The following is a 23,283-nucleotide window of genomic DNA, read 5'->3' as shown; positions in this document are numbered from 1 at the left end:
GGGGCTGTTCACTGTGTGCTGCGGGAGGCTGGGAGAGAAATTACAGTTGATATCTAAACTGTTGCCTGCTGGCTCTGGGGTCTCCTGTCCCATCAGTAGCCTATGGACTGGATGGCTAGGCACAGTGAAGGGCAATTAGCTGCCATGCTGTGGAGAGCAGGCAGCTTCTAAAGTGGTGGAGCAGAAGAGTTCCAAAGGCACCGTGAGGTGCAGTGCATAGCCAAGCGCTCAGAGCTGCCCTGTTGACATGGGCTTTACTGTGAACCTGCCTCCTGTACAAGTGCTCACATTAGTCCCACTCCACTCAGCTGCCCCAGGGCAGGCCTGTGGTTCTGCCTAGGGAAAAGCACTCTCTACCTGTTCCCTTGCTCCAGCCGTCCCACGGTACATGCAGGCAGTGTGACCAGACTGGTCCCTGAGGCAGTGCCATTACAAACTACCGAATGAGGTGGGGAGACTGCAAAAGCCAAGCTAACAGGGCTACTTAGTGCTGGGCCTATGGGAGAACTTAATATGGATTAGTGTTACTTAAATCATGATCTGTCCCTTGCCAGGGACTGAATTAAAGCTGGCCTCTGTTTTGAGATGGTTTCCCCAACAGCAACGTTACTTGAGATTGTCACCATTCAGTAGTTGCATTAACTTTCCTGAATGTCTTGATATAGACAAGCTTGGGGGGAGATGTTTTTTCTTTTTTCTTCAGCTCTGTTTTCTTGCTTTCAGTTCCTTGAGAGGCATGGGCAGCGGGAGGAGATGAGAGAGAGTTTAGTTTCTGACTGGGCCGCCCTGCTTGTGTGGTGGTGTGTGCTGTTTGTTGCTTTGTAGATATGCTTAACAAGCAGGACTGTAAGTACGGGGATAACTGCACCTTCGCGTACCACCAGGAAGAGATCGACGTGTGGACGGAGGAGAGGAAGGGGACCCTCAACCGTGACCTCCTCTTTGACCCGCTAGGTGGGATCAAGCAGAGCAGCCTCACAATTGCCAAGCTCCTCAAGGAACATCAGGGCATCTTCACCTTCCTCTGTGAGGTACAGAGCTGGTGGGAGGGGGCAAGCATCCTTCATTGATATGTTGATAGTTACCAACACGGAAACATGGTGGAATGACTCGCACAACTGGAGTCCTGCAATGGATGGCTATAAACTCCTCAGGAGGGATGGGCAAGGCAGGAAAAGCAGGGGGGTTGCCCTGCATGTTTGGGAGTGTTTTGACTGTCTAAAGCTTAATGATGGCAGTGATAAGGTTGAGTGTTTGTGGGTAGGAATCCGGGGGAAGGCCAACAAGGCTGATATCATGGTGGGATTCTGTTACAGACCACCCATCCAGGCTGAAGAGGCAGAGAAATTATTCTATAAGCAGATGGGAGAAGTCTCACAATCTCTAGCCCTTGTTCTTGTGGGGGACTTCAGCTGAAAATACAACACAGCAGAGAGGAAACAGTCTAGGAGGTTCCTGGAGTGTGTGGATGATAACTTCCTGACACAGCTGGTGAGGGAGACAACTAGGGAAGGCACCTTCTGGACCTGTTGTCTGTGAACAGAGAAGCACTGATGGGTGGTGTGATGGTTGGAGGCCATCCTGGGCGCAGCAATCACAAAATGATAGTTTTCAGTTCTTGGAGAAGTAAACAGGGGGGTCAGCAGAAATGCTACCTTGGACTTCCCAAGGGCAGACTTTGGCCTGTTTAGGATTCTGGTTGACAGAGTCCCTTGGCAGACAGCCCTGAAGGGCAAAGGAGTCCAGGAAGGCTGGGCATTCTTCAAGAAGGAGATCTTAAAGGTGCAGGAGCGGGCCATCTATGACTCTCTATGTCCCAACCAGTGCCCTGCCCCCAGGAGGGCAATTACTGTGTAGGAGATAGGAGAAGTAGATTTCTTCCTTATCACTGCAGCTGAACCAAGTGTTCACAGCCTCGTAAGATCACCCGTCTCTTCCTCTGTCTTGAGATGTTGCTTCGAATTGTAATTTAGCTGCAGTTACTTTAGAAATCAAAACTCCATAATGCAACAAATTCCCATTTGACATCTGTGCAGAGCCACAGAATTGGTCAGTTGAGGATTGTCTCATATGATCTTGATGCTCTGCAGCACAGAGTTCCCCACGCTGGCAGCACATGTAAAGGGACATGTTCTTTGCTGTGGAGTGGCTGTTCTTTTATTTCTCCTCATCATTTCCCCCTTGTTCTTGCTCTGTTGGCTAACATGGAAAGAATATGTGGCTCTGACCAAAAGTTTTCCAACCACAATGGAAAATACTGTTGAGAATAAGCCAAAATATGTTGTCCGGAAGCTTTTCCAGAAATTCACTTGCTTTATTTTAAAGCCCTACCACAAAGTTTTCACCAGACTTCTTTCTGACTTCGAACATTAGAATAGGCTGACTCTGGTTCTTCTTCCTCTTCCAAGTGAAGTGGCTCTGGTTCACTGCTCTCTAAGATTTTCCCAGCATGCTAATTCTTCTCTTCTCAGATTTGCTTTGACAGCAAACCCCGAATTATCAGCAAAGGGACCAAGGACACACCATCTGTCTGCTCCAACCTTTCTGCCAAGCACAGTTTCCATGACAACAAGTGAGTGAACAGTTTTTTGTGCTGATGGGAACAATTTCTCACAAGTCCAGCCAGTTTAACTCCAGGGCCCTGGTCTCTTTCTTTCTTTTCTCCCCATGGTTTCCAATCATAGGGCAGCTCAAAGCATGATAAATAGCATGTGGGCTTCACCCTGTGTGTTTGCTGCTGGTGCTGAAGGATTTCAGGCATCAGCAAAGCCCTTTGGTGTCAGTATACTAAGTTTTCCATTGACTTAATTTGCCTTTCAGTTTGGCCTTTACATAAAGGTCAAAACAAAGATCCTGTAGTTCAGGATCCTGCTTGTGACTGGCTGGTAGTGAATGTTTAGGAAAACAAGTATAACAAACATGTCAAGTACATAGTTATACAATTCCTTCTGGTCCCTGGCATCCTGAGATTTCAGGACTTGCTGAGCCTGAGGAGTTGGTATCTTTGTTGCATATTTTGAAATGTGTCTGATCTCTGAACTAAAGCAGAGCATCACCCATGTGCTAAGGAGATTGAAAGTACCTACCCAGGCTTGATAGGGTAGGAGGACAGGGGCTTGTTTTTTCCAGAGGGAATCTGTCTCTCCCAGAGTTGATTTTCTGCCTGCCCAGTCAAATGTCTGGATGTCACATGAAAGGAGGAGGTGGGGAGGGTTTGATCTTCTGGTGCTTCATGTTTCTCTGGCCTGGCTGCAGGTGTCTGGTCCACATTGTGCGTTCCACCTCCCTGAAATATTCCAAAATCCGTCAGTTCCAAGAGCACTTCCAGTTTGACGTGTGCCGACATGAGGTGCGTTATGGCTGCCTTCGTGAGGACAGCTGCCACTTTGCTCACAGTTTCATTGAGCTCAAGGTCTGGCTGCTGCAGCAATATTCAGGTGAGTGTGACTTGGCTGGTGTTGTGTATACCTGAGTTTCTTCCAGCGTGTACCCAGGGCCAGTTGAGAGGGGAAGAGGGTGATTTAGGAGTACTGAGAAGTTGTCATTTGCCTGTGCATATACTTACTCTGCCTCCTCAGGGACACAGAAGAGAGAACCAAGGTGTTCTATGAGGTGATTTGGCCCTTGTCCCTTTACATGTGCTATTATAATTTGTAGACCAGGAAGCCTATCCCTTGGGACCAGCTGAATGAATTAAAATTATTATTAGATAGAACTGAATCCTAAAAGGTATTTTGGTGCTTAAATCTTGTGCAAATAGCAGTTGGACCCCTGAGTGACTATCTGCTGCAGTGAGAATGGCAGTATGCACAGGTGACAAAGCAGTTAGTTATATAAAGGAAGGCTGTGCATCTCCAGTTTCTCAAAACAAATTCATCAACAGTGGAAAATGACAAGATACTTGGTGTTTCCCAAAAAGCCTTTGATGAGATGCCTCTGAAGGGACTTTTGCAAACATATTCAGGGCACTCATGTGATGACACTGCCACATCTGGCACTTTCAGTCCTTTCTCTCTGTCTCTGACTGACATGTTGGAGGGTTTCTCTGGCTGCTCTCCTGTTGACTGTGTAGATACTGGTCCACCCACAGTGCTACCTACATCTTTTTTCATCAGAGGCCCTTGTTTAGTGCAACACCCAGTCGGGTAATGGGAGTACTTCAGAGAGGAAGCACAGTAGGGATGTTTCTCACCATTCTTTGATGTCATAACTGATGTTCAGTTCAGTCCTTGGCCTTGGCTTCAGCTCATGAGCGACAGTGATGAACAAGTGTGGCTCTGTGCCAAATGCCATCTTTTATTCTTGTCGTTTGACCTCATTTACTTGTGGCCTCAAAAATTAAAAAATTATAACTCCGGTGTTTCTAAGATAGCATGTTGCCTGTGTGCTGTAGGCCACCACTGCTGCCCTATATGCTTATGATACTGCTTGTAGTACTCTGGACATTCTAATATTCAAGCACCTTGCTCTTTCTCCCCCCCCCCATGGTTGGTTTGTTTTTGTTATTTTGTTTGGAGTTTTTTTTAGAAAAGTTTCTTTACTCCCTTCTTCCCTCCGTCTTCCTTCCTCTTCAGCTGAGGAGATGAAATAAGCCACGAGTTAAGAGCTGCAGAGGTGGTCAGTAAGCCCAATGCTTATTTCCGTCTTTTCCAACAATGCAAGAGCCATTATCTTGTGGTTTTTTTTCTGCAGGGCTGTATATATGACCCTGCTCTCCTTGTGAGTTTGCCTTCCTGGAATGGTAGTTTATTACCTCTCCTAAGTGTAGCCTTCATTATGGAAACAGAGATGAAAGATAGTTGTTGCCATTCTCTGAGAATGCTTTAGCTTTGGAGCAGAGAGTTTCAGTTGAGGGCTGTTTGCTTAGCAAGAATAGGAAGAGGGCATCATTCATAACAGCTAGCATTTGAAACATTTCACAGCCATCTGAGCTTTTACAGAGCTTTTGGCTTTGTTCATGGGGATAAGGGATCATATTAGTGGAGTAAAGGTTCCCAAGATCTGAAAATTGGATAGACAGGACTGTTTTGTTGTTCACTGTGGCTTTTCACAGACATATCTTGCTACCTTCTTCCATCAGTGGAAATCACAGTCTTTGTCCTCACTAATGATGTTGCAAAAGATACTGAATATTATAAGTAATCAACACATGGGCCTTTTGGTTCCCAGATCATTTCTTTGTGACAGTTCATGCTTTGGAGAGCTGGTAGATTGGCAAACATCCTTTCACATTTGGGAGGAGGGGTTTTTTTTTCCCAGCCACCACATTTCTAGACTGTATTGTTGAGTTAGTTCAAATTTCTGGGACTGAAAGAAGGCAGTCACTTGCTAAGAACTTCATATGAAATTCAGTCTTCTGACAAGACCTGTGTATGCTTCTCCCATTGGTTCTGCACCCTAAGGACCACAGTGCAGGTGTGCAGAATGGAGAAGGTGGGAGGTGCTTTGGCCCTTTCCCTGCCAGGTCCAGTACAGCATGTTAACTTTTTTCCTGTGGTTTTCCCAGTTTTATGGTTTTTGTTCCCAAAGTGCAGATCAGCATTGTGTCCAACCCTGGAATATTTGGACACGAAAGAAGAAGTTGCAATTTTTCTAGCTCTACACTATTTCTTCTGGAATTAATGTTTAAAAAGGAGAAAATTTACAAACAGCTCTGATCTGTGAGCAGTACCAGCTATGCAGCAGCTGCCATTTTAAAGGCCTGAGCAAATGTTCTTGAATAATAGTAAAGTTCCCTGAATGCTTTTCATCCTGTTCAAGCCCTGTGCAAATGGCAGTATTGTTGCCTGGCAGGGACCTGAACAGCTGGAATCACAGATGAGGAAACTGCAATCAGGAATGATGCAACTTATCCAAGTTACATACAGCCTAAGCTGAGATGAAAACTTATGTTTGGTGGCCCTTAAGTTCTGGAACATGCTGGCTCCCAGATCAAAGATACTGGCTCCATGTAGTACACCTGGGGAACACCTCACTTCATTAATAAAAGCTGTAGGCATAAGCAAAGTGATCAGTTTTGCAACCTCTGTGTCCTGGTGGTGCTGCATCAAGGCCATCCTCAGCACCCCACTTGTTGCAGTCAGCTGGCTGTTGCAAGATATTTGCTTCAGTTTGTTTTGGCAGCTATCTTGGGTCTTTATAGCACTTAAATAACATGGGCTTTTTTGTGATAGTCTTCACATTGACCAAACAGTTCCTACCCTTACACAGTTTTTTCTTGCTGTTTAGTGCTCTGAGAGTCATAGGGCCCATCTGGCTGGTTGGTGCTAACAGAGGCTGTTCCCTCACCACTTGAGCTGGTCAGGAGTTAATTCCTTACATAAGGTCTGACTAACCCTTTTTGTTGTCTGATGTTGCATTTCTGATACCTGAAACCTTGCAGCTCTTTCCTTGCTGGTTACATACTAGCAGCTGTTCCTTGGTTGGTTTTGCACTGTTGGTCTTTCCTTAACTGCCTTGGTTGTGCTTGATGTTCGTATATGTTGAATTTCAGCTTTCTGCTTTGCCCATTAATTGATGGGCAGCCCCATCAACTTGAAGGTGTAACAGGCTAATTAATCCCAGCCTGGAATAAGTGAGACTTCCGGGGTCTTGTAGGTGCTAGATGCCTCACTGGGATATCTGTGATCTTCCAACCTAGTGGCAAAAACTCCGTTATACAGTAGATCAACAGTAACAAAGCATTGTCTTCAGGAGCCTCTATAGAATCTGTTGATATGGCGTTCAGGGACAGCCTTTGTCAAGCTCTTGACCCCTAGTGAAAAATTATTGTCCCAGAGGCAGCAGCTGGGTCCTTTGCAGACAGCCTGAGCAGAAATGAGCCCAAGAGACCCAACTCTTCTCCTTTTGTTTGGCTTGTGTAGAGAGAGGATCTTCCTTAGCCTGGGATTAAACATTTTCCGTGATGGATCCCCTCACAACTCATGTCCTGACACTACAGGGAGACTGTCAGAAGCTGTCAGCCACTCAGGGATTACTAAACCCAAATGTAAGAAGTCCTGTAACCCCTCTCTTGTGTTGGTCAAAGCAAGGTAATTCAGTTCTGTGTCCTTTGTGTTCCCAGGAATGACCCATGAAGATATCGTGCAGGAATCTAAAAAGTACTGGCAGCAGATGGAGGCACATGCCAGCAAACCAGCCAACAGCATGGTAAGTAAGGTGTGTCTGGGGCTTGCAGCCTGGTTTTGCTCCCAGCAGTTCCAGCCCTTTCTCTCTTTCCCTCTCACTACTGTGCCTGATAGGTCCCAGGCTTGCCACTGAGGAGGAAGACAGCTGAGAGCTTTCCCAGTTGCTGTGCTGGTGTTGAGCTTTGTGCCTTGTTTTGCAGCGTTGTTATCTGCTTTGTTCCATGGTGGGGTGAATCCTCCAGGACATGGAGGGCAACACACAGAGAATGGTGCTTCCTGTGACACCTTGCTAGTGAAATTGGGAGATTTTAGGACTGTGGCCACACAGAGTGGGGCCCAAAGGTGTCCTGCTGCCCTTTAGTGGCCAAGGGACGATAGAGCAGTTTGAAGGACTCTAAGAAATGACTCAACCCACAGGACTGATATAAATACAGGAGTAGGTGGAACTTCCAGTCTGTTGAGATGCTGTTGAGGCTGGGCAGAGATCTTAATGGTGCTTTACCAGGAGGAGGCTGTGAGCTTTGCCTTTGTGCCACCAATCTCTCAGTGTGGGAGAGGGTGCCTCTGGCTGCACCCTCCAGCACTGCCAAGAACTTTCCCTGGAGAGGTTTGTTATAAGCAAAGGGCACTTTTTTGTTTACTTTCTTACGACCTGTTGGTTATGGGCAGTGCTGCCTTACCCTTTTTTTTCCCCAAAGGCGAGCTCTGTAGTGTAGGACCAGAGCCCACCCAGTGAGAACAATTCCCAGCCCCAACAGTTCCCTGTTGAACTAAAGCAGTTTGTGCCATTAAAACAAGGAGGTTTTTATTCTTTAATTACTTTCATAAAATATGTCTGACAAGATGAGAAACTTCATGCCTCCTAGCAAGCGCTCAGGCATAGGAGCAATTCTTTCCCCTGCAGAATAGCAGGGAAAGTGCTGTGAATCCTCTTTGTTCCCATTTGACTGCCTTCTTTCCCTTTGTGAAGGCCTGAGCTCACCACCCCTTGGTCTATGCCTTATTGTCAAAACAAGGGTGTTTCACCTTCATCTGGAACCTGTCACCCAGGAGTCCTTCTGCAGAGACCAGCACTGAATGCAGTCTGTAAGCATCCTGAGGAAGAGGTGTTTTATAGGAGAGGGATCTGAGTCACTCATGTGGTGTGTAGGAGCTGGTTTTTGTCTAGGTTGTGGGCCAACAGAAGTGTTCTAAAGGCTATAGGGCACTGATGCTGGGGAAAAGCAGGTCTGATGGGCATGGCTTAGCCGAACAGGAAAGATGCAGGTGACTGCACTGATGCTTGCAGTGGGCTCTGTGTCCATGTATGTGCTGGTTATGCTGCATGAGATGGAGTCATCTTTGAGGGGATGCTCAGCAACAAACCTGTGCAGCTGTTGTGGTCTGAAATGGTGGGAGAGTGTAATGGGAAGCAGCAGTCCAGAATAACCAAGATCTCTAGTTCCCAAGTCTGTCTGACTTGCTTAAGAGATATGTTCCAGCTTCTCAGGAAGCTGAGAAAGACAAGTTTCTACATCCTATATTATATGAGAAGTGAGCCTGGATGATCTGAATGGTTCCTGCAGACAGAGCTGGCTGTGATTTCTTTCTGTGTGGTATGGGGACAGAGGGAGGGGCCTGCATCCCCACAAGGAAGGAAACTAAGTGTGAATTTGCAGCAGGTTGTGACAGCAGCTGGATTTGTATCAGCAATGCCTGCCCCAAGAGTGCAGTCTAGAGACTGATTCTCTCCTGCCTGCTGTGGATCTACCTGCATTTTCCGGAAAGCTCTCTCTGGCCATTCTCTGTGCATAATGAGGGGATAAAAAAAGTACACAGACAGCTTTTTTTCCTGTAAGCCTTGCAGCTTCAAATTCACCTCTGTCTGGAGGTGCTGCTGTTGGAAGAACAAGCTGAACAGCAGGTATGGTCAGAGCACGTCCTCTGAAGCACATGGGTGCTTCTGGATACTGAGTGAGGGTTCCATTTCTGGCTGCTGGGGCTTGCACAAGACAGAGGATCAGGAAACAAAATGCCAGAGCCTGCTACATCAGGGGATGGGCAGAGAGCTACACTTTCTTGGCCCTGTGAGCAGTGTTAGGGCTGATGGCCAGTGGCAAAGTCTGATTGTACCCCACAAATGCCTGTCACAGGCACTGCACCCTGCACCCTCCACCCTTCTAGGGTGTGGAGGCAAAACAGCAGCCGTGTTGATATGGTTAGAAAATGCCTACCAGCGGCAGCACCAGCTGTCTGTGGGGACTGGCAGCCTGGCACTGGCACTGGTCAGGGAGACAGAGTCAAGTCGGTCAGATGCATGTGTTTGCAAATAGCAAACCATGGCTTTGGCATGAGCACGTCCTCAACCACAGAGCTGTGCTTTGGGATGAGACCCTGGCTTGCTGCCGAAGACCCTGCGGGCAGGGCTAACTATCTGTTGAGAGATGTTTACTTTTGTCATTGTTTTCTCCTGTCCAAGCAGGCTAACGTGACTCAGAGTTTTCTCAGCATCCTTCCAGCTTTCAAAGTTGGCTGCCTGGCAAAGACAACTTCCCAGGAGTGCTGTAAAAACAGACTCCTCCTTCCCACCATCCTGTGTGATCCACTGTCACCCTGGTGCCCTCTGGTCAGCGGAAGCAAGGTCGCTCTGGGGGATTTTGCTGCAGTTTTGTCACGGCTGCCAGTTGGACTCAGTTAGCAGCTGGGGCTGTCCAGTTGTGGAGAAAACAGGCAGGCAGCAGGCAGGAGCCCAGTAGCTGTGAGCAGGTCAGGAGGCTTAGCAAGAAGTGAAAGATGAAAATACACTGCTTGCTAAGCACCTACCAGGAATCTTGCACCTGACTCCACAAATTTGGTCCCATAGAAGCTGCTGTAGGAGTAACCCAGTGGCTGCAGATTGAAGAGGCAATCAGCAGGAGGGACTGTCGTGGGTAGCTGGGTGTCTCCCGTAGCATTCCTGTGAATTGAGGGGTTGTAGCCGTGACTTTTTCTGGTTTTCAAGGGCTAATTTGTTTTTACTGCCCTAGCCAGCTGCAGAACCCCATGAAAGCTGACCTCAGAATTATTAATTTAAGCATGGAGAGGAAAGAAAAATCTCTAATAAGGGGTACATGCCCCCAAGTACAGCTCGCTCAGTTGTGTGGCTGAGTAACATGGGCTCCTCATATAGTCCCCTGAGGCATGTGGCTCCTCCAGACTGAGATGGGTTCCTGAAGCTGGGAGACATGAGTGGCCATGCTGGGGCTGTTGCTTTCTGCAGAGCCTGAAGTGGAGAGCGTGCCAAAGACTTTTATTTATTTGGTTGTCATGGTGTATAGCTAACACTATATTGGCTTCATAGCAAGGGGTGGTGCCATAGCCCATGGCACTTTTGCCTGGCTTTGTCTGCTAAAGCCTCATGTGATACAATTTCCACACTGTTGGTTATCAGCAGCCTGCCAGGTATGTGTCTTGCCTTTACAAATACAGTCATGTAGAATTAACAGCAGCAGCTTTGATTTTTCGCTTGGCTCCTAATATCCTGGGAGCATACATGCCCACTGGATTGATCAGCAGTTTGCATGACTCAGATGAAGAAATGCATGGGGCTTCTTTTGGTTAAGAATTTGTGGGAAAAGTGGCCCAGATTACCGAACTACCTGAGAGACATTCTTTTTATCTCTGATCTATTTTCCCTTCTGGAGCTACTCAGTTTTTATTTTTGCTGGGTCAGAAGGTTTGAGCAAAGCTTTCTGACTGTGCTGAGAGATCTGTCACCAGGAGGAAAGCACGGGACTGATAAAAAGGAATATGCCAGCAGTGCCATTTTGTTACCTTAGGCATATAGGTTTGATGGGTCAGTAGTGAGCTGTAGTGTCATTTCCTTTGGAGACCAAAAGGAGATTAAAACTACTGTTTGAAGGCTGCACATCTCAGAGGGAGGCACCTTATTGCCTTCCATGATAGCCCAGGTCTCAACTCTACTTATCCCACAACCAGCCACTTTGATGTGTTCTTGGTGGTCACCAGCACAGGTGGAAGCTGACAGATCACCAGCATAGGTGAATGAGTCATGTGCTGGGAGCCACCAAAAAGGCTGTCTTACAGAGGAGTAGAGAATCACTGCTGCTTTTCAAGAGAGATGCTGATTCCCTGGTAGGGTCCTTTTGCTGGAACATCAGAGCACTGATGGCCTCTTGGATCCGCTTTTCACAGTGACAGAAGACTTTTTATATGTCAGCTCTGCTTCTGCAGAAGACTAGGTCTGGAGGATGCAGAGTGGTAGTCGATAGCTGATGTGGCGTTTCCTCGGAGATGCTTTGATTCTGCGTTGCCTGTGCTTTCTGTTTTCCCTTTGTCAAAGGATGCATACAGGGTCCATGCTATTGCTAATTATTTGCTGGCAGAAACCTGCTCTTCAGGGACATGACTTGCAATGTCTGCTCATTGTGAGATGCTCAGGGTTAGAAGTCGAGGCATGGCAGGTGGGATGGGCTGCTGATGCAGTTTGCAGTCAGAGAACTGTTTTACTGGTGCATGACCTTTGTGCTTCATGGCCGGCTCGATGACCAGGGTGTTCTTTTGTACTCTCACATACCCCCAGGCCCGGGGCCACTGGCATGCAGTCGGGTTTGCTCTTTGGTTTGGAAATGAACAGGAGACATCAGCCTCATGTCTTCCAGGGGTGATACAGAATGCAAACAGCTTTCCAGAGGTTTGCTCAGAAAACATGAGGCAGCGGTGATATGGGACTGGCTCCTGGTTTGTTTTTTTTCTTCACAATCTGTTAGTCGTAATCCCAAACTAGCCTTCTCATGATGGGGTCAATAAGTGCAGTGGCTGAGCAGGTGTGAAATACATGCACTGTACCTCTGTCCAGAGACTGTGATTAACTGCTTGTGAAACCCAGTGCAGAAAAACCATGAGAGATGGAAACCTGCCCAGAAATGGCTTGGAAGGATATCAACAAGAGGACCCAGCTCTGACTTCATGGTGTCAAATGGTAGATATGAGCCTCTTGGTCCAAAAGCAGGAGTGGTGGATCCTGCACTGTGGCATGGTCTGACTTCCTCCTGAGGGGGCTCTCTCAGCCGTGTGACTAAGCTCTCTCCACAAGCAGTGAGCAGGACATGGATTGCCCTCCCTGCAGGGAAGTGGGGATAAGTGCTGGGGCAGGTCTCACAGAGCTTGTCTCTACGCGGAGATAGGCTGCAGGGGTTTCACAGCCAGGCCTGGTCAGTGCTGGAAGCTGTCAGACTGTCTGTGTTTTCAGCCAGATGTGAAAGCCCAGGAAATCATGCTGAAGCAAGCAGTGGTTTTGCTCCTGTCTGGAATCTCAATGGGCCGCCAGCTAACACTGGCAAAGAAGAGCTAGGCTGTCTCTGATTTAATCTGGCCTGTCGCTGGCACATCGGCGTGCGGGGAGCTGCCAGCATGACTGTGGCAGGTTTGCGGAGTGCATTTTGGCTCTGTGTGCCTGAGACTGTGGTTCTTTTCCCCAGGCTTCTCCCCGGACTCCCACATCAAGCACCTTTGACCTCCAGATGAAATTTGTGTGTGGCCAGTGCTGGAGGAATGGGCAACTGGTGGAGCCAGATAAAGACCTCAAGTACTGTAGTGCCAAAGCCCGCCACTGGTGAGCAATGCAACTTTCTCTTTCCCTCACCCCTCTTCAAGCATTCTGCTTGATTTTGAATTAGTTTCCTTGGCTTTTTCATTGCTTTGATTGCTCTTCTGTGATGCATGTCACGTCTGTTTGCACCTCTCAGCTCCCTGGAACCCATAAGAATGTTTGGTGTGATAGAATTATTGAATCACAGAACAGTTCGGATTGAGAGGAACCTTTAAAGGTCATCTAGTCCAGTCCTCTTGCAATGAACAGGGGCATCTTCAACTAGATCAGGTTGCTCAGAGCCTTGTCCAGCCTGACCTTGAAAGTTTACAGGGATGGGGCATCCACCACGTCTCTGGGTTGTGCCATGTTTCAACGCCCTCATCATAAAAAGTTCCTTCTTTATATCTTGTCTGAATCGACCATCTTTCAGTTTCAAGCCATTACCCCTTGTCTTATCACTACAGGCCCTACTAAAAAATTTATTCCCATCTTTCTTATAAGCCCTCTACAAGAGGAATATTGTCTGGGAAGTAACTGTTGGGTCATGAAAACCGGGGCCCGTCTCACCCAGGCAGTCTGGCAGGTTGGGATGGAAGGGTTTGTAGGACTTCTCTTCCCATAACACAAGCCACAGAGACACAGTCCAGCATACTATTGCAAATGTAAGACTTTTGTTGAAGAAGAGACAGAAGCAGCAGTTTCTAGAGGAAATGAGGAGGTGAGGATTGCTTCCTGGAATGGGAAAAATAACACCTCTTTGTGCAGCTGCTGAATAGAGCTGGGGCTTTTGCCCAGGGTATCTCCTGGTAATCACTTGCTGGAGCTGCAGGAGAATTAATACTTCCTGGCACCTGTTCATAAGACAGTGCTTGTAACAACTTGCATTTCTATTGCACCTTTCAAGCAGAAAATATTCCCGAGTGTTTTTCATGAAACTGATTGCACAAGAATTGGCTGTGTCAAAGGGTTAGTAATCCATGGTGATGTCACGTGAGATTTGGGGGAGATTTTTGTGGCTTTATGAGAAGAAATACCCTAGGAAATAGGTAATACGTACAGGGAGAAGTCCTCCTTAAACACCCTTCTTGTAGCTTCTCCATCACAGATGTGCATGTCTAGGAGCAACCAGATAGTGCAGAGACAAGCTGGACAGCAGGATCTGGTCCACTCTCAATATTTAAGGGTCTCTGAGGTAAAGAACCCTTGTTCTGCTCTTCCTTATGCCTCTCTTGATTTATTCTCTCTTCTTCAGCTGGACAAAGGAACGCCGTGTCCTGCTGGTGATGTCCAAAGCAAAGAAGAAGTGGGTGTCAGTCCGACCACTGCCTCCCACCCGCAACTTCCCACAGCAATATGATGTAAGCCCCATGCCAGATGCCCCTTCCCCTTCCCTTCCACCATGGTACAGCTTTGAGGGCTGGTCCCTTGCAGGCCTGGCAGGGAGGCAGGCACGTGATGGCTGAGATGGGAGGTAAGGACAGACTGATGGCAACAAAACACATCCAGCAAAAAGGTGGAGCAGAAGAAGGAGCAACACCCATTTAAACCACTCCATGCACATATGCGAGTTTTTGAAGTTGCTGTTAATGCATAACAAGAACTGTTAGTGCATCTCTGGCTAGCACAGGGTTTGGGAATGAAATTTAAGTGTCCCCTTAGGTCAGGGTTTCTCAATGTGGGTGAGAGGAGAGACACTTAGGAGAAGCCAGTCCCTGCCTTTGCTGTGGCTGGGCTGCTGTAGATTGTGAAAGTTGCTCACAATGGGTTTTGAAAGAAAACTCTAAAAAAAGCTAAAAAAGCCACGTGCTGTGAGGAAAGTTACAGATATCCAGCCTCCAACCCCAGCCTCCAACCCCAGCCCCAAATGTGGTGATAGATAGCGTCTCTCTTCCTCTTCTTTCATTTTTTCTGAAAGGAGAAGCTCCTTCCCCCTACCCTATGATATGTCCTCCTGTGGTGCCAGGACTGGGGGAGAAGGGATGATCAGTCAATATGATGCTTGGAAACTTCTCCTTTTCTCTGGCACTGATGCTGTTGGTAGCTGTGAGGTAAAGTTGTGTGCACACTAATGTGGTCTAAGCAACCTGTAAGGCCACTCTTCACCCACTTGGAGATGGTTGGAGAATGAGTCACCTTTGGGGACCAGCAGCTTGACCAGCAGGAGACACTATGGGGTCAACCCAGGTTGCTCCCTGCTCTCTTGACCTGTACCTGCACCTGGTCACCTGTGGAAATGGAACAAGTGCTGAACCGAGCTGCCTGCATGTTTATGTCATCTGAAAATTGAGGAAAAGAAACATGAGTTAATGATGTATGAAGTGTCATGTCTGCAACCTTTCCTGTGTGCAATTTAATGCCCCAGCTGATTATTGAACCCACTTTCCCCTCTACCAAGGAGTATTTGTGCTGATGCTAAATTTTTCTCTGTCTTTTAACAGTTGTGTATCCATGCACAGAATGGCAGGAAATGCCAGTATGTGGGCAACTGCTCCTTTGCCCACAGCCCTGAGGAGAGAGACATGTGGACCTTCATGAAAGAAAATAAAAGTGAGTGGGGAAATGTGGGCTAGAGAGTCTAGGGAGAGGGAAGAGGGCATTTGGGAGTGGATGCAGGGTTTTTTAGGACATACCCTTGACAACAGAGACGGAGCTGGACAGGGCTGCTCCCATGAGCTTAGGTGGGATTAAGGGACAGGTCTTATCTACAGTAATTTAGACCTGCTCTTTTTGTAAATGTGCATGTATATCTTGAGTCCCTTGCTCTGAGACTTGTGCACATTGGTCCCATGTCTTGCTTTGCTCCATTGCTGCCCTCTCTTTCTGCAGCACTTTTGAATCCACCCTGTGCTGTCCCTCCAGTTGCCTGTAAAGTCCCAGGCCTGGCTCTGTATGGAGCTCTGCCAAAGCACCAGTCCTGGCCTGTAGCTGCTCCTGTATCTCTCTTGTCTGTCTTCCGTCTGCCTTGGCTTTCTTGCCTGTTTCTCTTCATATCCCTTGCTCCTGGGCTGTGGCACTCATGGCATTGTACTCAAAGGGGTGGAGCTGACATCCTGAATGAGAACATCGTTGGGTGGTGACTTTTTTGGAGGAATTTGTCTCTATTTAATTATGCAGGTTCCCAGCTTACCTTCTGGGGGATAGCTGGGGGGTTGCCCATGTCCTGGATGGCCAGCTATGGCAGCAATCATTGTTTATTCAGACTAACAGCAAGCTGGGGAAAAAGGACCAGTTGTCCAGGTGTTCACCTGCCACTCTGGGAGATGCAGAAAAGCCTAAAGGATTTCAAGCCTACCCTGAGTTTGTTTGGTCTTTATAATTCCATGGAGGGTCTTTCTCTCTCTTTGTGTTTGCTTAAGCACAAAGGTGAATCTTCTACAGACAGTGTTGTTTCACTTTGGGGGAATTTGCATTCATTATTCATAAGTTCCTATTGCCTCAAGTTCCTCAATTACCCCTTTATCAAGGAGTAAATAACTAATGCATTGCACTTAGAACATCATATTGGTGTCTGCAAACATTTGTGTTTCCATACATTTGTGTTTCCATAGGCTCTCTCAGGAGCTGATCTTGGAAAGGCAGATGCGTAGTTAAAGCTTCCACCTCAAATTTCCTTTCCCACTAGTTTGCTGAGTGGGTTTTAAACCAAAAGCCACAAGAGACAATTACTGTAGTTCTCTGGGCAGGTTATGAACTTGGAGCAAGCTATCATTAGGTCTTTCTCCCCTCCTCAATGCTTCCTGTGGCCAGCTTGCTTAAGGGCTCTCCTCCCTCTCTAGCGCTGAGGATGAAGCTTAGGCTTAGAGGAAAGGGACGGATCTGAAACCAGCCCCAGCCTTAGCTTCCTGGCTGGAGTGAGATGTCTTCTGATGTCAAGCAGAACCAGGCCTGATGGAGAATCGTCTTGTGGGGTGAATTCTATGGAAAACTTGAGGCACTTTCCCACCTTCCTGACAATTTTGTGTAGCTGCTGTCACAGTTGCCTTTCAACTGATAGAAGACACCCCCCATACCAGGTGGTGTCATGTGAATTTGGTTCCTCTCCCCAGGGGTCTCATCTGAGGAGGTGACATGGGGCCTCCCAAGCGCAGACCTTCAGTCTGTTGCTGCTGCGCGGGCGAGGGGAGGGAAGGGCTGCCCCAGTGTTCGTCCTTTTCTCATAGTTTGTGCATGGTGTGGGAGGTTGTCTGAGTGACTTCATGGGCCACCTTTGTGCAGTACTAGATATGCAGCAGACCTATGACATGTGGCTAAAGAAACACAATCCTGGGAAGCCTGGAGAGGGAACACCACTCACCTCGCGAGAAGGGGAGAAGCAGATCCAGATGCCCACCGACTATGCTGACATCATGGTAATCAGCTGATCTCTTGTTCTGTATTCTTCCTCCTCAGTGCTGACAGCCTACCGCTCTCCTGTGCTCCAGGTGTGAGCTAGTGGGGGCTGCATTTCTCTTCTAATGTAGGTTAAATGGACGGCTTGGAGCAGCACAAGGGCAGCACAGCTGAGGCAAGAAGAGATTGACCTGGGGTCAGCAAGGCTCCGCAATGGCTTTTCTGTTAATCCTCAAGTCAGTAGGAGTCTACCTTAGGTTCCCTTTTGTGTGGGCTCAGCCTCTCTCCAGGCTTCCTGCCTGCTCCTGGGCAAGCTGGCAAAACCATTGCAGGCCTGTTGGAAAAGGAAGAAGCTTGGAGAAGAGCTGGGTCGGGAGCACAGCAGCCTTGGAAAACTAAAGGCAGATGTGCCTCCTTAGACTCCTTGCTGGTGTAAGGCTTTGTGCTCCTGAAGAGTCCTGCGTTGCCTGTGCACCTGGGGACCTTGCAGTGAGACCCCACTGGGGCCATCAGCAGGGGCAGGGGGACCATGTCCGTGAACTGAGCTGCCCTGTCTGCTGAGCCTGTTTGGGCCATAGGTAGATGCCAACAGAGCATCTCCTTAGTTTCCCTTTAGTGACAGCACAGTTCCCTGAAGATGACATGACAGAGAAGTGTGGGAAGGGAAGTCATAGGCTGAGTGGAGTTTCCAGGATGCTCTGGAAGGAGAGGGGGGAGAGGCAGTGCCAGCACAGGGAAGGCAGATAGATGTGTGTCAACACACTGACTGGCCCTTTGCCCTGTCTGCACCGGTTAGATGGGCTACCACTGCTGGCTCTGCGGGAAGAACAGCAACAGCAAGAAGCAATGGCAGCAGCACATCCAGTCGGAAAAGCACAAGGAAAAGGTCTTCACCTCAGACAGTGACTCCAGCTGCTGGACCTACCGCTTCCCCATGGGCGAATTCCGGCTCTGCGAAAGGTACCACTGTCTCACCTCCCTCCTGTGCTGCTGCTGCAGGAACAGGGTAACAGGCCCAGCACCTTTGTCATCCCTCCTCATCCTCTCACGGAGTTCCCTCTCACAGAGACTTCTGCATAGAGGAGGAGTGGGATGAGATGATGGATTTGGGTTACAGCAAGGCTGCTCTTGGATCCCAGAGGTGCTCAGCCACAATACTGAGGGATAAAAATACACTCCTGAGCATGTGTCTTTAGAAAAGGAGAGCAAGTTTCATGTCTGCACCTGTGCCCTCCATAGCCAGGATGCTCTCAGCTCTCTGGCTGCTGAACAGTCCAATTTGGCCTAGCACGTGGGGTAATCCCAGGTGCCTTATTAAATGCTCATACCCTCTGAATCATCACCTTGAGGTACCCTGAGAAGGTTAGATGCCATTTTGGTTAGAGAAAGCTCTGTCTTTTGTGGTGGTTACCTGGCATTTCCTTTCTTGTGCACTGGTTTCTCCTCATCCCTGCCAGTCCAGTTCCAGTTCACGTTGTTTTGTGCTCTTAACTAAATCCCCTCATAGCCACTGCTCTTTTCATTGCTCTGTTTCTGTTCCCAGTCTCTGTTGCTTTTCCCACCTGCATGGGTTTGTAAGAATTGTCTCGCCCTTAAAAAGGAGAATTCACAGCATGTTTCAGTGGGTCCTGATCAAGTATCCCAGACAGGGAGCTCATAACCCCATCCTGGGGGTGCCCTCTTGACCGTGCTTCTTGTGCTGGCAGGTTCCAGAAGAACAAGGCCTGTCCTGAGGGAGAGGAGTGTCGCTATGCCCATGGCCAGGATGAACTGACGGAGTGGCTGGACCGGAGGGAAGTGCTGAAACAGAAACTGGCCAAAGCCCGCAAGGACATGCTGCTCTGCCCCAGGGATGACGACTTTGGGAAATACAACTTCCTACTGCGGGATGGTGTATAGTAAGGGCAGGGGGGAGCCTGTCAGCTGCAGAAATACGGAGTGGTATTTCCGAGTGGCAGTAGCAGGGAGAGCGAGATCAGTGTCTTGCAAAGAGAACTTTTTCTTTTCTTTTGTTTTAAGATTATGAGATGATGATTTATTAGTGATGAATGAATTTGTGAATTTGATTCTCCTTGGCCAGCGAACGCCATGCTCACCAAGTTTGTGATCCATCTTTTCTCCTTTCTTTCCCCCAAATTCTCCCTCCACTCCATCTTTTTGTTTTCACTGTCCAAAGGAATTAATTCAGTTTGTACTGGGCTGCAAAACAGAGCATTTCTCCTTGTGTCACTGCTCTGTCCTTCAGAGTACAACTGCGCAGGTCTGGAGGACAGAGCTGAGAGAAAGGACCAGAGAAGTTGTGGATGCCCCATCCCCTGAAGTGTTCAAGGCGAGGTTGGATAGAGCTCTGAGCAACATGGTCTAGTGGAAGGTGTCCTTGGACAGGGGGATTGGATCTAAGTGGTCTTTAAGGTCCCTTCCAACCCAGGCCATTCTATGATTCTATGATTTTATGATATCTGGTGAAAAGATGACCATGAATTTCATGTGCTCCTTTTTTCAGTGCTGCAGAGCAAACCCCACTCATCCTGCTGCAGCCTTCCTGCTCTCCTGGGAGTTCAGTACCAGAAGAATTAGGAATTGAGGTGCAAAGAAGGAAAACCACTAGATCTGGCTTTAAAACATCTAGGCTTAAGCTCCTGCTGTCTATATTGCCCTGTGGCATAAACTGGTGTTGAGGAAGATAACAGCCTGTGGTGTAGCAGTGCAGGTAAAAGCAGCAAAGTAATGAAACTGCTTGCAGCAGCGGGAACTGTGTTGTAGGTGACTTCAGACTGTTCCAGCTGACTGTATCCAGAAAGGAAATTGGTGACTCTTCATTAGATGTCTTTCTCACTGTGTGGCAAGTATTCAGGGTAAATAATTTTGGTTTTGTTTTTTGGCTGATGGGACTACTGCAAATAAGATTGAACCCATCTAGAAGGTGTAGTGGAGTCTGCGACACACCCTATGTCACTGTAGTCCATGCAGCAGTATCAGTCAGGAGGAAGGCTGTAACCAAAAGGAGCCTGTGTTTCTGTGTTGCCTTGTGTCCTGAAGAGAAGGAAGGGAGGTAATAGTGTTCCCTTTTTGCTCTTTAAATGATGTGCGCTTCTGGTTACTTAGAGCTGTGTTTTTCCCTGCACTGCCAGAAGACCTGGGTGGGAACCTATTTCAAAGGACACCATCAAGCAGTGATGGAGCATGGGCGATATTTAGCCAATGATAATCCAACTGGAACCACTTACCAGCACCAGAGGTCCAGCTCTCTCCTCCTCAGAGCCAGGGCAGGGAGCTTGCAGATGCACAGTGCAGCCAGGATGTGACCCAGGGCAGAGACAGTGTTTGAGAGTGAGTGACACAGTGGGACCCAGCCATGCGCCTGCTCCTGCCCTGCCTGATGTATGTCGTGATGGGGGAACAGTGATGGTGAGCTCTGGACCAGGATTTTTGGCTTTTATAGTGGCAGCAGGAAGAGGCAGTACTGCTCTGAATGCCAGCCTTGTCCGTTCTGGTGGTCTCTTCCTGTAAGCAGTTAACATGTCTCCTGTCCTGAGCTTCCCTCTCCTCTCTTCTGCAGTCCAGCTGTGCTTTGCAGTTTTGTATGCAGGGATGGCACCATCCACTCAAACACAAACACATCTCCCTCCCAGCCTGCGCCAGGGATGTCTTTTTCACACAGAGTATCCCTGGACAGCAATCTTGGATTCCTTGGGGCTGGCAGTGCTCTGTCCATGGTAAATACAATGTGGCCCTGAACTGCTTAGTGCTTTGGCAATGCCGAGTCTCCCTCTTTCCTCCCTGCTCCCATATCATTGGGGTTCACAGCTTCAGGAGAGATGAGACATGGAAATTGGGAGATGTGAAAATGCAGCAGATGCTGTGGGGGCAGCTGTCACCTTTCTAAACCAGCCTTCGGGGAGGTACTTTGGCTCCACTGGGGTGGTTACTGTCCAGTTATGGAACAGAGTGCTCTGCATGCTAGTCTGGAGTCTTTCCAGAGAGACAATGTGCTCTAAGGAAACTGAATGTGCCTCTGCACTTTGAATCGCTTAGGTTGGAAAAGAACTCAAAGATCATCAAGTCCGGTCATTAACCCTGCACTGCCAAGTCCCTAGACGAAACCACGTCTCTAACTGTCACATCTACATGTCTTTCCAAATACCTCCAGGGATGGTGACTCAGCCACTTCCTGGGACAACTCAACCACTTCCCCACAGAGCTATTTTCCTCTCCCTTAAAATGTGGATGGTAGTCATGTTTGGTATGAGCAATATCAGACGGCAGTTTTTGAGTGGTCAGGTGCTATATTTTCTTCTCTGTCCTTTGTGGTACCTTCTCCTGGTCATCCTTGTGCTCAAGTGGTCAGCTTTACAGACAGAGACAGGAGAAGGCAGGCATCAGCTCCTGGGTTATCTTGTTCTGCTCTTCTTGGGCAGAGATGCCAAGGAAGGAAATCTGGATTGGGGAACATTGGAATGTGTTTTTTATTTTTAAAACAAACCTTCATCTCTAGTGTGACTCTAGTGTTCGCTGAGCCGTGATTTCCATATGAGGACTTGTTTAAGTTATGGGATGTGTCACTGTCCCCTCTCCCCATCTCTGCAACAAGAGACAAGCTGCTCAGCAAGGTTTTGGAGGTTCGGGCTGGGGCCGAGGTGGGGAGAGGGAGAGCATGTGTGAGGTGAGGTGAAGTGAGGTGAGGTGAGGTGAGGTGAGGTGAGGTAGGCCCACAGTCATGGGGGTTGTGTTGAGTGTCTCTTTTTGTTTTCCCTGATATGATAACCTGGTCTGTGGTGTTGCAGTACTTTGTCACCAGACTTGTTTTAGTGTGTATATATGTGACCCCTCCCATGAAGCATATATACACAGGTATTAAATATATCTCTATATATAATATTATATGTGTGTGGTATCAAAGGAATCTTTTAAAATGAGGGTAAAGGAAAAGGACTCGGGCCAGGAAACGCAGCATCTCCAGTTTAAATATGAAGACTTTTATTTGGCATAGGGAAAGGGAAATAACAAAAGAGGGGAGGGTTTTATATATAGATAGGTATAAATTTTGAGATGGGACAGGTTTCCCTGTTCGCATTTTTGAAACCCCTTAGGATGTCCTTGCAGTCCTATCTCAGTGAGAGAGTATTATACTGCTAGCTAGTGAGTAAAGTTTTAATGGTAAGGCTTTGCTTATATTATTTAAAGGGACATTGTGAAAGACAGGAAGGTTCACACTTGACTTCTTAGGCTCGCTTTATCAAGCCAAGAGGGTTTTCTTCAGCACACATGTGCTCTCAGCAAAACTGCTCAGTGCTCACAGCTCTACAACAGATAAACCACAAATTGTAGGGCTGCATTAGTGGTGTGTTCACAAGACTCTGATAACTCTCTCTTCTTCATTCATGTGAGAGAAGAAAATTCTGCAGCACTGAACCAAATTTAAGGGTTATTAACAAAAGAAGTGATGTTCTAATTTTGTAACATTAGAAGAAAATTTCATATCCTGTAAAATAACCACAGACATTCACACAGAGCAGAAACTTGTTAAATGCTGAAGGACTTAGTGAAACTCTTTTCCCAAATTCTTTGGTAGGGGCAGGAATTTAAGTGACACTGGCATTCGAGTTAACCTGACCTTTACAGGGGGAAATAAAAGAAAACAAACAACCAAACAACGGAAAATACCCTACTTAGCTTGTATGAAACTGTATGTCAAAAATGGATGGATTTTAGCAAGTGAAAGGAAAAGACAGCAAGGGGATGCTGCAGTTCTGAGCTGGGTAGTAATGATTTCGAGTCCTTTAATATGTCTTTGTATTAATATAATTTAAGAATACCACGCTTTACTATTAAAAAAGAACTTAGTATCTTTCATAAGGTCTAGTATCAGGATAATAATGTAGATGTTTTAACAACGTTTTTGTTCTTAAATAAAGAAAAAAACCAAACTTGCTTCTTATAGCCTTTGTAATAGAAAATAAAAGTGTGCACTTTAAACCGTCTCCTGATCCAGTGTGTGTTTGTGTTTTTCAAATAGCCTGCAAAGGGTTTTTATCTTGGTTTCGGGTTTCCCTGCTGTGAGGAGGGAAGCAAAGGGAGCACATTAAGCATTGGATCGCTTTGGCTTTCTCCCATCTTTAGGTATAATCTGTTCTTCTTGCTGAGTGGAAAATTGCCTATGTGTGTATTAACAGATTATGCAGTTCTTCATCAGGCACACAGTTCTTGTGAACTTTAGGTGTATTTAAGGGTTTTTTCTTTCCCCCCAGTGCCAAG

At 47.4% G+C, this 23,283-nt stretch overlaps 1 protein-coding gene across 8 annotated transcripts in view; it reads left to right on the top strand.

The window, feature by feature from the left end:
• ZC3H7B (zinc finger CCCH-type containing 7B) overlaps positions 1-23,015 on the top strand; it is a 47,291-nt gene extending 24,276 nt beyond the window's left edge. For all 8 annotated transcript variants that reach the window (XM_032687790.1, XM_032687788.1, XM_032687791.1 and 5 more), the window contains exons 14-23: positions 826-1,031; positions 2,472-2,572; positions 3,256-3,437; positions 7,064-7,149; positions 12,587-12,720; positions 13,952-14,057; positions 15,138-15,246; positions 16,915-17,048; positions 17,825-17,988; positions 18,735-23,015. In XM_032687790.1, coding sequence (XP_032543681.1) covers positions 826-1,031; positions 2,472-2,572; positions 3,256-3,437; positions 7,064-7,149; positions 12,587-12,720; positions 13,952-14,057; positions 15,138-15,246; positions 16,915-17,048; positions 17,825-17,988; positions 18,735-18,927 — 1,415 coding nt within the window. In that variant the 3' untranslated portion in view covers positions 18,928-23,015. The remainder of the gene's footprint in view (positions 1-825; positions 1,032-2,471; positions 2,573-3,255; positions 3,438-7,063; positions 7,150-12,586; positions 12,721-13,951; positions 14,058-15,137; positions 15,247-16,914; positions 17,049-17,824; positions 17,989-18,734) is intronic.
• Positions 23,016-23,283: the final 268 nt, after the last annotated feature.

This window comes from Chiroxiphia lanceolata, chromosome 5 (genome assembly GCF_009829145.1).
Source record: "Chiroxiphia lanceolata isolate bChiLan1 chromosome 5, bChiLan1.pri, whole genome shotgun sequence".
Taxonomy (NCBI): Eukaryota; Metazoa; Chordata; class Aves; order Passeriformes; family Pipridae; genus Chiroxiphia; species Chiroxiphia lanceolata.
The sequence above is the reverse complement of the archived record's forward strand: the minus strand, read 5'-3'. Positions and strand labels throughout refer to the sequence as shown.